General features: G+C 39.5%; 1 protein-coding gene across 5 annotated transcripts in view; it reads right to left on the bottom strand.

The window, feature by feature from the left end:
- Positions 1-13,903, bottom strand: part of ACSL4 (acyl-CoA synthetase long chain family member 4) — a 41,397-nt gene that overhangs the window by 13,993 nt on the left and 13,501 nt on the right. For 2 of the 5 annotated variants that reach the window (XM_054075422.1, XM_054075423.1), the window contains 5 exons: positions 7,538-7,584; positions 3,828-4,064; positions 3,341-3,518; positions 1,470-1,579; positions 1,239-1,377 (listed from right to left, as the gene is read on the bottom strand). In XM_054075422.1, the coding sequence (XP_053931397.1) occupies positions 1,239-1,377; positions 1,470-1,579; positions 3,341-3,518; positions 3,828-4,055 (655 nt within the window). In that variant the 5' untranslated portion in view covers positions 4,056-4,064; positions 7,538-7,584. Of the gene's footprint in view, positions 1-1,238; positions 1,378-1,469; positions 1,580-3,340; positions 3,519-3,827; positions 4,343-7,537; positions 7,585-13,903 lie in introns of all 5 variants that reach the window. The other 3 variants (XM_054075421.1, XM_009559848.2, XM_054075420.1) reach the window with 2 other exon arrangements.

Raw genomic sequence — 13,903 nt, 5'->3', positions numbered from 1 at the left:
TAGCTGACTGAAAGTTTCATAGAAAAAGTCTGCTGAAGACCAATTAAACCTGCCAAGAGCAGTGAAGGGGACCAATGCAGTGCTGGAGAGAAACAACAGGTTGAGAGAGAAAGAAAAACAAAAACAAAACCAAAAAAAACCAAAAAACACCTCCCCAAAAAGCTACCAGTCAGCTTCTCTGTGCCTTTTCCAAAGCCAAGGCTGTGGAACTAAATTAACCTTCCACAGATAAGCTGCTAGTTAGTAGAAAAGCAGTAAGCTTACGACTCTTGACTTCCAATTTTTGTTTGAATCCCTTGGCATTTTTAATCATTATCGGCTTTCAAGGCTTTCGGAGCCAGAGAGGCAGCAGAAGCCTCTGCAAAGGGGAACATGGTTTTCAGGGGAAAAACCACAAAGCACCACCCCTGAAGGTAACTGCTGGTTTGTATCCTCACCTTAAGCAGATCAAAGACAAGCAGTTGTAATGAATGCCCCATCCCTGGAGGTGTTCGAGGCCAGGCTGGACGAGGCTATGAGCAACCTGATCCAGGGGGAGGTGTCCCTGCCCGTGGCAGCGGGGTTGGAACCGTCCCTTCCAACCCAAACCACTCTGATTTTATGAACATCTGCTTCCCAGCAAAAAAGCTCCTTTGCCAGCTTACCTCCTCTCTTCCTCAAGAGAAAGAAAATCTGGCTAAGCACAGACTGCTGATTTAAGGAGGAGAGGATTAAGTATGGGTTTTCCTTCCTTAAAGCAGATGTTTACAGTCACATCTGGCTGCCCGATGAAGCAAGGGATGTAATGGTTATTCCTCATGCTTTTTAGCTACAGATTAGTTAAAAAAAAAAAGGTCAACAAGTAAAAAATAAAGTCTCAAGTTCTTTCTCCTCTTTTCTTAGGAAAAACAGTGAAAATAAGATAAATAAGAGGTAAAAGTAGCAGAAAATAGAATACTGCACTGAATTCTATTTCACTTCCTGAAACAAAAGCGGAGTCTTAAAATTAAATTTTTCCGGTTTGGGTTTAGAAGTTAAAAATAAAGTTTTATCCTGAAATATTTGACACTTGAACAAAGCTGCAGGACAATGGAGATCAAACAAGTTTTCCACCTATGTAAAGGAAGCCAGAGGATGAACTGGCAATCTGCCACTGCCTTTGTGTTAGAGACCTGTATGGGTGTTTTTTTTCCTCTTAACCTAGGTCTGATTTCCCTGTTAACATTGCTTGATTAGCGCTCTATGAAGTATTCACTTACAGTTTTCTGGTTTGGCTCCCAGCTCTTCTACTGCCTCCATGCTATGAATCTCCACATTTTCGGGGTATTCTGATTTATTGATAGTCTTCTTGTCCACGTAAATTATGTGTTTAAGACAGGAGACTTGTGGCAATGCAGTCTATAAAAGAGAAATGAAATTTTTAGCACTTACTGCACCATAAAATTATAATAGGGTTGCTTGTAAGCAGGTGAAGCTGATACTAAAATTACCTTAAGTTTGCTCTCCAGAAGTTCTATGCTAGTGACCAGGTACGCTGCTCCACACTCATTGAGACCATAGGTTACTGCCTCTTCACCCAAGGTGGCGTACAGGGTAACAACTGTTAGAAGTAGGGAGAGGGAGAACATGAAAGAAATGTTAAAGTAATACTAAATGCAAAAGCTCTTTCTTTAGCTCACTGGAAAGCGCTGCAGGAGGAGGAGGGCGTGGGGGATGGTGGACAAAATTAGCTCAATGGGGAAATTTCTGATTCTGAAACAAAACAGCTTTTAATTTTTCCACATCAGAATTCCATGCCTCAAGAGACCTCTGGAATGAGGTGGACAGTGGTATAAGAAGCATTTCTTTAACAAGAAGGTGGTCAAACACCGGGACAGGCTTCTTAGAAAGGTGGCCGATGCCCCAACCCTGTCACTGTTTAAGAGGCGTTTGGATAATGCCCCTGGTGACACACTTTAACTGCAGTGGTCAGGCAGTTGGAGTGGGCGATCATTGTCAGCTCCTTCCAACTGAAACAGCCTAGTCTATCCTACAGAAGAAAAGAAATCATCAAAACAGAGAGATCCAGCACACCCCAACAGCGATGCACTAAGCGATCACAGAGTAAGCAACCGAGAATGTGTGTTCTACCCCTGAGCTCTCTGCAACCACAGCTCCGGGGAGAGGTGATGTTCCAAACATCACAGGGCACCAGTCATGGCTTAAAGCTATGTACTCCTACAAGCAGCTCTTTCAGCAGTGTCAGCTACTTTGCTTCTTCCCGTGAAATTCTTGATGGGGGCAAAGCAGAGAATCAGACTAAGGGATCAGATTGTTTTTCACGTTGCTAGATTATTTTTAACCCTGACTGGCTACAGAGATGCTTCTAAGTGCCTCATGGGTACCAAGGAGCTCACCTCTTCCCATCATCTCTCTGTTGGAAAAAAACACCTTCTATTAGTATTGTCTGCGGTCTCAGACTCTGTCCTCCAAAGACCGTTACAGGAATTTAATATTCCTGTGAAACAAGAGTCCAAAAAGATGGACAAAAAGAGAGTGATGTTATATACACGGTTCTTCCTGCCTCTCCAAATACGAGGTTCAAGTCCAAATTAACCATCCTCTCCTACTTCACCAGCAATATCAGCTCTTCTATTATTGCCCTGTAACAGCCCCTCTGCACACTACTGTATGACCTTTTCCTCCCACACTCAGCTACTACTGATACTGGAAGAAAAAGAGGCAGCCCAGGACAAGAAAAACCACACAGTCATGGTGTGTTGTATGCAGACCGAGCGTGTGAGTGAATAGCGACCTTCGCCACTTCACCAAGAAGTTTGTGTGTGCATTAAGTCAGATTAGAGATTTCTGACAGCTTACATAAAATTAAGAAAAACAACATATACATAATTGTCATGAACTTAAGCAGCTTAAAAATGTGAATGAAACCCCTCAGACTTGCATGTGATTTTGATTGCTCTACTATTCTTCTATCTTCTAATAATCATTTCATGTTAGGGATGTTTAAGTCAGACTGAAAATACTATAAACACATTCCATCTTTTGGAGGAGAAATGCAACTACTGAAATCTTCAGAGTATTTTAAAAAAACCTGAGTAGTAACCATAATGTCCTGTCATTCTGATATCTGGGGCATTACTACAATAAAATCAGAAAAAAACAGTCTCATAGGTGTGAGCAAGTTAATTTTGGGGATTTCTGCAATGCACAGCAGAGACCGGAAACTTCTAAGAACCAGACCACAGGCAGAGTAAGTTAATGAAATTCTTATATGATCAGCAGATTCAAAATACTTTGGAGCCAAACCAGTGCTGAGAAATGGTTCTAGAATTCATTAGAAGGAAACAAGTACAGCACTCACGGGGAAAGTTGTACTTGAAGCAGGTGAGCGCTGCAATCATCCATTCTGCTCGGGTCTCACAGAATATGACAACAGTACTCTTCGGTGTCAGTCCCAGGGCAGTCAACCCACTCCCCAAGCGATTCACTTTCTCATTTACTTCTTCATAGGATAACCATCTGTAAGTCCCTAAAATTAACTGGTGAGGACAAAAACAATTGTGATGACAGGAGCTGCTGGCAGAGCTCTAAACATTTATGCGAGCTGGTACGTAACACCACAAGCACACACACATTCATTAAAAGAGAAAAAAGCTTGCTTTTGCTTTTCTCGAAGTGGAATAAATAGTGCGTCCTGTATTCTGCTATTTTTTAACTACTATAAAACAGATGTTTTATTTCGTAAGATGATGACTAACAAAGAACTCTAAGGAGACCTCAGTTATTGAGGAAAGATGAAAAACAGCTAAAAATCAAATCATAATTAAGTACAAAATTGTAAATTTTACCTTTTTGAACACCTTTCCATTTGGTTGCATTTCATTTTCTTCACTCAGTATTTCCCTGGTCCCAAGACAGTCCTTCTTCCCAAACTTTGCTAAAGCATGGTCAAACAGCTTGTCCAGCGTGTCTGCTCCGGGAATGTTTATGTTTGCTAGCGAGTCAAGATGAGTGACAGAACGGTACGGGCTTCCAGGTTTGTCCGAGATGGGTTTAGCTTTCAAACGTTTTGCCATAGCCTTTTTCTTCTTTGCATTGGTAAGAAAATACCATGGAATAAATACAAGCATACTGTACACGGATATCAACAAGTACACCGGCAGCAAGAGAACGGCACATACTTCTAGCCTAAGTCTCATTGTAGGTATTTAAAACAAGACACTCTCTTATTGTGTTCTGAAGCAGACAAGAGCAAAGCAGCAGTGCAGGATGGTGTAGAAGCAACAGTAAGTGAAGCTTAAGTAGTTCTGTTTCAGAGCAGCTGTTAAAGTTTTAGTAACCGTTGAGAGCCAACAGTGGACACCTGTGGGTGGAGACCAGAGCCAAGCAGAGGGCAGGAAAAAAAAAGAGAAAATAATTAAATTAGTAATATTATGGTCAGTTTATTGTTTTTAGTCCTTCTAAGAGTTCATTTCAAATGCATCAAGACAAAGGAGACTGAAGTAACTGATTTAGGAGGCACGTACACACAGCATCGTACTGCTCCGAAGACCAAAGAGGATGAATCCTTTCCATACTTGTTTGTTGCATCCACAAATATTTACTTTTCAAAGATTTTCTTCCCCCACTATCTCTGTTTGAATAGTTCAGGGCTGTTGAGATGCAGTCTGTCCTTCACGTCATAGTATCGTGTTTAAGCTACTTGAGTAATGCTAAATTGCGTAATTCTGGGAAAGGTCAACAGTTGTTTTCTCCTAAATATTTGTACTACAGGGAAAAGATACAGTAGATATCTTTACTGCTTTTCAGAATAGAATATCAACTTATAGCCAGATTAAAGTGTATCTTCACACAGAGTCCTCAGAAGTCTACACGTTGTAATCTAAAAACTATACAATTTCACAACTGCTTCATTAACTTTGCCCCAGCAATTGAATTTTCAATTGATTACATCTCAGCTACAAATGTCAGACTCTTGGAAAGGGATTTATACAGATTTACTTCCTGACCTCCAAAAACTACTTCAGTATATGTATTTTGGAACTCCAAGTATGGAAAATGGAATCCAATTGGACCAATTTAATCCAATTTAAAATAAAGCACAAATTTGGCAAGATTTTGTCTGTACGTCAGAAATCTTTCCTCGTTAAGGAGTGGGTCTGAATAAAAACCGAAGGCGAGTGGGAGCATATTCCCAGCCCCGGTTGTGGTTATCCCACTGGTCTGTAACCAGACTACGCTGGCACGTAAAAGAGATTCTTATCTTCGTTCTGGATGGCATGCAAACACATCCTGAACGATGCACATAGGAAAAATAAACGTCAAAGGGTCACCAACTGCAGAGCAGCACCTCAGCTACACGCGGGGTGAGCAACGATGACTTTGCAAAGCCCAGTCTTTCGTGGACAGAATCTGATAAACAGGATAGATGATAACAGGGAAATTTTCAGGGCTTCATCAAGAATTAAAAGAACGTGGACACACCTCAAAATGTACCTTTATTGATGTATTTGCCACCCTCGGGTGATGGAGGAGGCTACAATTAACATTTCAGGCTAAATAAGATAACTGCTCCAAACAGCATAACAGGAATTTATTAATAGGCTACTGGGTTTTTTAATAAGAATGCCAACATCTGCAGTTGTGTCATAGCCAATATCAACAGCATTTACTGTAACGTGAGACTGAGATCTGCACATTCTTATAAGAGCACCACATTAATTTCTTAATTAAATCTATAGAATTACTATTGAATGATAGCATAATGTACTAAGTTAAGCTCAGACTTGTTCAGAAAAAAGCCTATTTACATATTTCTTTTTATGAAAAGTGAATGCTATGTCCTTTTCAAAGCACATATGCTTGTTCTGCTCCAGTTAACCTCTTCACCATCAACTGCTCAGCAGTCAAAACTCAGCAGAAAAGATATTTTACTTCCCTAAGCTCCAGTTCTCCAAAATGAAGGCTTATTGGTTTCTATCGTGAATCTTATACGAAATTTTCATTCCAGTTAATTCAGTGCTCCAAAAGCAGCAGTTGAGCTCGCATTTAAAACAAAAGCCAGCCAAAGTGCTAAGACTATAGCAAGAAAACTTCAGTGCATGCCCCTGATTAGACGTGATGTTACACATTAAAATAATCCCCCGGGAGAACTCTCACTGCTCGTCAGCTTCCAAAAAAAAGCATATAACCAGACAGAGTGACTTGGATAAAAATCAGACTTGTTGGACTAATGCAAACAGTTTAACATGAGACAGTACTATTACTTTTATTCAGGCTGAGTAGTAGCCTTCTCAGAAGTAGTACTGCTGGTAAAAAAACTACCCAGTAATAATCAAGAACTGACTAATTTAAATAGGGAGTAGAGGAATGGGCTCATATTTACTTAAATTCTTTAGCCAGTGTTCTGGACTGACCAATACTGTAGAAAGATGTTTACTTTAACCCTTCCATTCATTTTAAGCTCCTGTACATTCATTTTATAAATTACATTCAAGCTCTGTAGCAGCCTGTACACCCACTGAACAACCACAAGATTTTCTGTGTACATGTTATTACAACACATACAAAGAACAGAAAATCATATTTTCACATACTGATTAGCTTGCTACTTTCTAATTAAACCTATATTGACTAATGGTATCTATTAATATATACTTATTGCAGTTATCTCATCTTTCCACTGATATTTTCCATTCTTTCTTATTGCATCTGGGCAACAGTGAATTGAAGTCAAGTCTCTGGGGTAAGAGCTACTCCTTTTTCTACCGTATCTAAAATGATGGACTTGCCCCTCTTGCCATTTAAGTGCTGATGAGATGCCAATAATACAACAAATTATAACACTATTGTCATGATTTAAACAGGTATTTCACAATGTCCAAGTAACATTTTATTATTAAAACTGAACTAGGTTGTGGAATGGACTGTGTGAAGAGGACTGCGTCTGAAAAATTACATCCTACTGATGGCAGCTACCAATCCTCTCTACACGCATGATGTGGGGGGTTTAGGTGTGAGATGGTCTTCAAGCTGACTAAGCAACAAAACTCCATTTAGTGCTGAATGCTAACTTAAAAACTTTTACAATTTACTGGAATAACTTTCTAACACGCTAAAAAAGGTCATCAGAATGTTCAAAATACTGCATGAAATAATGAAGTAATGATAAAAAGGTCTTAATGAGAAAGAATGTTTTGTCTTAAAACTGGCATCCCCTTGAAACCACTTCTAAGATTTGAATTTTAAGTGTATGTACAAACATACTTTGTACACTTACAGCCAATTGTGCTGATCTGCACATCAGCAAAAGTTAAAGGCGAAATTACTTTCATTTTGAAGTTTCAGATTCATTTGAAATATTGTAGAAGCGTTTAGAAAAACAGATAACTTTGCTAATTTGGACATGTTTGTAATTTAAATTGTTTCTATTTTGACAAAAATCAGTTGTAATTCTTAAGAGACATCAGCTGGGAAAACCTAGCAAATCCCGAAAAGGCAAATATGGCTTTTTCCTTTGAACATATAAAAACTTACAGACACACGCAGGGGTACTTACAACGTATCCAACAGCGATGACTGGGATTTTTTAAGTGTTGATTAGATCTATATTAAAACAGGAAAAAAGAAAGCATTAGCAGTTGGTTGGGTTTTTGCCTTGCAGGAAGGATGGATCTTTGGAGTCTCCACTAATGCTTCTGAAGAACAGCCTCTGAATTTAGACAAAAGCATCACGTGCTACCCAGACAAGAGGAGAGCAACACATTATTGGAAAAGACTAAGCTTACAAACTACAGTGTACACATAAAGATGAAGATACTCAAAAGGAGTTTCATTCTATGGGACATCCCTCCCTGTTTAAACGTGTTCTGAATAAAGCTATTAAGTGAATGTTAATTTGAAAAAAAGAAAAAGAATGCAAGAAAAAAACATTCAGATCTCATATGGTCGATTCTTCTGTGTCAGGGCAGAAGCAACAAGACAAGACCTTTCTCATTCTTGATGGGTGAGCATCACTAGAGACATTAACTCTCCATAGCATACACTGTCCAAGAGAGTCATAGGGAACATGAAGTAGAGTTTAGGTTCTGGGATAAGAGGAGAGTTTACAGAACAAAAGCGTGCTACGTAGGCAGCAAGGATTCTCTGGCCCCATGAGCAAAGAAACAAAAAGATGCCCATATGTAAATACAGAGATACGGCTTCCAAAAGTCTACTGCATAATTATTCTCTAAAGAACACTTTTAACTGCTTCCTCCTTGGAAGTGTTTAAGGTCAGGTTGGATGAGGCCTTGAACAGACTGGTCTCCTGGAAAGTGTCCCTGCCCATGGCAGGTGGGTTGGAACTGGATGATCTTTAAGGTCCCTTCCAACCCAAACCATTCTATGAACTCATACTTAACCCGGTTATATTTTATCAGTCTTCATCATAAGTCTCAGATTTCAAGCAAGATATCAGTTTTTCATGGGCTGAAACTGCATTAAACGTCCCTTAAGAAATTCTCCTACAAACATTTTCTGTTGAAACATGAAATAAATAAAGCCACAATAATGTTTTTAGTGTTAATGGCACTTGCATCTGGCTGTATAATCCATAACAGGACCATCCAAAACTCACGCCAAATAAATCTTTATCACATTTTAAATATAAATCATAACAGAGTGACATACTGGACTTGCAGAAGTACTTCCATACCAACTCCATTTGGTCAGAAGCCAAACACAGCTATTCAAATTACACCTTACGCCTTCGATCTCCTATTTAAGTTTAGGCTTCAAGAGAAAGGATGAGATGCGGTGTTCACATTGACGCATCTTCAAGGACATCTTCGAGGCAAACCAACTACATGTTTCTGAAGCGTACCAGTTACGTTGTCAGCAAACTTCCTCTTTTATCACAAATAAAAGAAAGTGTAGCACTCATAAAAAAAATTCACTGCATCAAAATAATACTGTTATGTAATACTAGAATATTTGGAATATGTAATACATTATACTGCCTTACTAAGTTCATTGTTTCTCTTAATTGTGCAATGTAACTACCCTATTTAAAAGCTTATCTATCAATTTTGGAAACAGCAGAACTTCCAGTTCTTGCTGTACGAAATGCACATTCCCAGCAACTGCGTGCACCAGGCATGGCTACGTTCTAAGAAAAAACCAAACCAAACCAAACCAGTAGCTTCTCTCCTACAGAGCTGTTTGCAGCACCTCCCAAGGCTTTTCCTCAGGTGAATAAGCTTCTAGCAGTTTTGAAATGATAATTCCCTAGACTAGAATTCATTTATCATTTAAGATGATATGTTAGTGTTCATTTTAGAAACATCACTCACCGGGTTATATTTTCCTTATTATGCCATGTGTTTATATACTTCCATAGTCTAAGCTTACTCTAGAAAACAAAGAACCAATGCGAATGCTCACACAAACACTGATGCTGTATTTTACAGTGCCATTGATGGAAGAGATGTTTGTTGAGTATAATCTGGCTTTGAAATCCTAACTTAAAGCTTCAGAGATGGATAATACACAACACACTATTCTTGTCCTGCAGCCAGGGCCACAGAATAAAGTCTGAAATCTGAGCACAGTTTCTGGAACAGAAGAGACACCTCTTTCCTTGTAATTTTTAATGAATTTAATGGAAAATCTAATAAATAAGCAGAAACTATTCTTATTATATTATACAAAAATAACTTTTAAATAGTCACACTAAATAAAAGTGTGTGCAGCAAACAGGGCAAGGGTTAATGCCTCTGGAAGTGACTATTCACAGAGGAGGATGTGCCCTAATCATCTCTGCATTGAACTACTCAAACAGAACAGAATCAACGTCTCCATAATTTACACACACAACTAGAATTTCTAAGTGTAATTGAAAACCTACAGAAGTACCTGTGGCTATAAATTTTATCGTAGGCGGTTTAATTTTAATTAGGCAGCAAATTATTATCTTTCTTAGGAAAGGCTTTAATTAGCCCAAGTCCAAAACACTGTAAAGCTTTAATACTGTAATACATGAAGAACAGTCTGTGCTGTCCTTCCTCTTGTGACGAAAAGCTTGTCAGGGATCGAAGTTACTATGGAACAGTACGATGCGAAGAAAACTTTCAATCTCCTTCAAACATCAATTGCAACTTATAAAATGTTTTTTTATTGTGTTAGGAAAGTCTTCTAGTGCCAAAGATGACATTAGACAGGGAAGGGTGGTATTCCAGTTTGTGGAGAGAAACTGGAATCTGCAAAGCAAGAAGTTGCTTAGTTTAAAAACAAGACTGGAGGAAGTCCTGGTTCCCCTGCAACCGAGCTCTTGCCAACTTCCAATGGAGACACGATCCTGGCTTTAGCCTGAGTACTCTGGGCTGACTCCTGGTTTGAAATCTTCCAAAACAATCCAGTAAGAAAAACCCTTTCCAGAATTTCTCTAGCATTCAGGCAGATGTAAACATTTTGGAAACCACAGTAAGCATTCATAATTTGTAAGGGGAAAGGTGGTTCTACACAGTGAAAAAAACACTGGTTGACCTGAGTAAGTACGTGGGTTATCAGTTACAGTCAGTTCTTGAAAGGGAATTTAATATCCAGTAGTCCTGCATTTGTTCCAGTACTAGAACTGAAAGAGCCTAGGACTTAAGAAATTAGAGAAAGGCTGCAAAATATCCCAATATAGGAAGATGCAGCAACCTTAAACACAATAAACAAATGCATGCGTGTACCAGGCTCTCCACATGTTTTGATTTTCCAGTTTTAAACCTCTCACACACAAGAATGAGTGAACATTCCTACAGATGAAAAGACTGTGCTAAATAGCAGTATGAGTTAGGCGAATGTTGTGGTTACTTACAGCTGCTTGGGGGCTTAGAAAGATTGAGAGAAGAGAAACTAAGGGAAATTATTCTGTTTTTACATCATGTCAGTGTTTTTATGAAAACAAACTCTGTCAATATTAATGCAAGTTACACACGGCAGGAGAAAAGTACATGAGGTCCGATTTTTGTTCTTTTCTCACAGTTGGATTTCTACACATTTTCCTCTTACAGAATTCTGTAAGCCAAAGGGCAATGAAAACTCCAGAGGTAATCTAATCAAATGCCAGCAGGTTTCCAAAGTGCTCCTGTGCTCTACCAATGAAAGACTGGCTCGAAGCCTGAGAACTTTCAAGACCTCTGACTGCGTCTGTACGGTGTAAATACGGGTACCTATGTCCTAAGAAACTGGGAGAGGGGAAGTCATACGTAGCAAATCCCGATAGAAGTCAAAGGTCCTTCTTTAAATATATACATTCTATTTGAAATAGCAAAACCACAAGTAGTATTAGGCAATCTTTTCTCTCTTACTGGTGCTTGAAAAGAAAAAGTAACTATTACAATGTTTTATTTAGCTACTAAACAAATATCAGAGTTAGTTTTGGCTGCCAGGAAAAGATTGTTGTTGTCCTTTATATCCACCACTCCTGTTTTACTACCTCAGAACACATATGTACTTAATGTCAATCAGAATTAAAAAATCAATGTGTAAGCGTGAAGTGTCGTGCATCTATTGCTGCAACAACTATTGTAATGGAAACCAGCCAGGCTTACCTAGTATTTCTCAGTTATCTAACAGGCTGGTGTGAAACTCTCTCTCCTCATCTTGTAGCCTGAGGGCCAGCAAATATTTGGTGAAAGGGCAAGATCTGTTTCTGTGCCCCAAAGGCAGAAAACATAAAAGGCCCAAACAAGATTCCATGACTGAAAGTTGTCCATGGAGAAGACACCAAATAGGGAAGGTATTTCCTCTAGTCCCACCTCTGTTACTTTTGCCTCATTAAATTCTATTCAGAATCTGCACTGTAAATGCCTGAGGCTCATCCACCCCAGCGCTTCCTCTCTCACAAGCCTGTACTGGTAATCGCAGCATCATGGAATGGTTTGGGTTGGAAGGGATCGCAAAGCCCGTCCAATCCAACCCTCTGCCACGGGCAAGGATACCTCCCGCTGGATCAAGTTGAAAAAAAAAATGAAAAAATGAAAACAGTGCAGCATAATGTTCTGTGAGGGTTTAAGTCAAGCAGTTTCACTGCTTGGAAGGGACTAATAACACACAAGTTACTTCTTTCAGGTAACTTAAACTATGCCACCATTTCATCTCCCTCAGCAATGAACGGATACTATAGATTTTGCTTGTATCCCGTAACCGGAACACATCTGATGTACGGCAGGAATTCACTCAGAGCTGGACTCTCTTACCAGGAGCTGTTTGCTTAACAGAAAAGTTAGAACTCTTTTTTCCCCCCTCTGCATTTTCAGGGCACAATAAAGGTAAATAACTGATGTACAGAGTTTTACAGTCTTCAGCATCACATGGGGGGCACCGCAGATAGAAAGCACTAATTTAACCGGTGTAACTAAGGGTTTGCTTCTAACTGCTAGGTGCCTCCCTGGGTCGACTGAGCGTTCATCTTCACGTTTTCAATCTACTGTCAATATTAGGAATGCACGCACAGACAAAAGGTTGTTTAAGAATAAGGGTGCTCATCTCCCCTCTTATGTTATTACTATATGCTTATCATTTCAACAACAAGGAAATAAGCCATCGGGTGCTTTTTGTTTTGCAAGCAAAGGTGGAGGAGTACAGGAAATAATCTCCCTGGGTAAAAGTCTTTTAAAGTTTATTCAGATGCAATGTATCCAGCAGGCATGAGCATAAATACAACTGCTTCACCGATTCCTGGAGCACAGACATTCACGTGGAGGCTCTGATCAAATCATAGCATCGGGGTGGACAAACGTTAATGAAGTTTTACTCAATAAGGCAAAAAATTCATTAGTGGCATTACCCTAGCTGCAGAGATTAAATATTAACACTTATTTCCTGGCCTTGAATCTGCTGTGTTCCCCGACATCTGTGCAGTGTGACCTAGGAGGAATTGTGATGACGCATTACAAATACTTAAAAGTAAAATGGCATTTCCCCATATAAAATAAAACAGCAACATTAATCCATTACTACAGAAGAGGAACAAAAGTTAGGAGAAGGTAAACACCTGATCATTCTTTTCAAAAAGGATTCAGCTAACAGTTGTCTGACCAAGGCTCAGGGCCACGGACACAGGAGAGCCGCTCAGGACCAGCTACTTCCTTTCTTTATAATTTCCTGAAATCTAGCGGCATTGCTCTGTAATAACCCCTCTGTGAAAGGAGCAACTCAAACAGGAAAATGCTAGAGTGCCCGAGCACAACCCGCTCTGGCAGGCAAACACACACTGTAGTGACAGAGATCCTCATAACCCCCTTTGTGCTCTCTTGAGAAAGTCCCGCAGCATTAACCGCCTGCATGCTACTCAAATCCAGACACAACAATGGACAACAATTGCTTCTCCCTTTTACTGTAGTTACCCTGCCAGATTATATACTACTTTTCAAATGTCTTGGCAACAGCGACCGTCGTGTAATTTAACAGACTGAAGTTCTAAATATAATTCTGCATTACTTCAGAAAACCTGACCGTCCCTTCAGCTTTCATTCTGACAAGAAATTCTGCCACCAATTTTATATTTACCTTCGTTAGTTTTCCCAAAGTCCATCCTCTCTCATCAGTGCCATTAGGCTGCTTTCTTATAACATCGGTCATAATTTAGTTAGCGAAATTAATACATACTTAAAAAGGGGGGTTGGGAGGGAGATGCTCCTCCTTCTGTACTGCACCAGCCGTCTTTAGCCTATCAGAAAGCGTAAAAAGAGGGATTTTTAATAAAGTTCTTACGGGCTGGTCAAAAGTCTGTGAGGACAGTCAACAAGAGGAGCACCAGAGTTGGGAAATACACTTTCCCTTTTTTCTTAGAAGCATACATCCAAACACAAATGCCTCTTCTTTCGTGTGTGACTAAACAAAAAGAATTAGGTTTTTTTTATTTGCCATTTGAGAAAATCCCATCCTCGCAGAT

This window comes from Cuculus canorus, chromosome 10 (assembly GCF_017976375.1).
Source record: "Cuculus canorus isolate bCucCan1 chromosome 10, bCucCan1.pri, whole genome shotgun sequence".
Taxonomy (NCBI): Eukaryota; Metazoa; Chordata; class Aves; order Cuculiformes; family Cuculidae; genus Cuculus; species Cuculus canorus.
The sequence above is the reverse complement of the archived record's forward strand: the minus strand, read 5'-3'. Positions and strand labels throughout refer to the sequence as shown.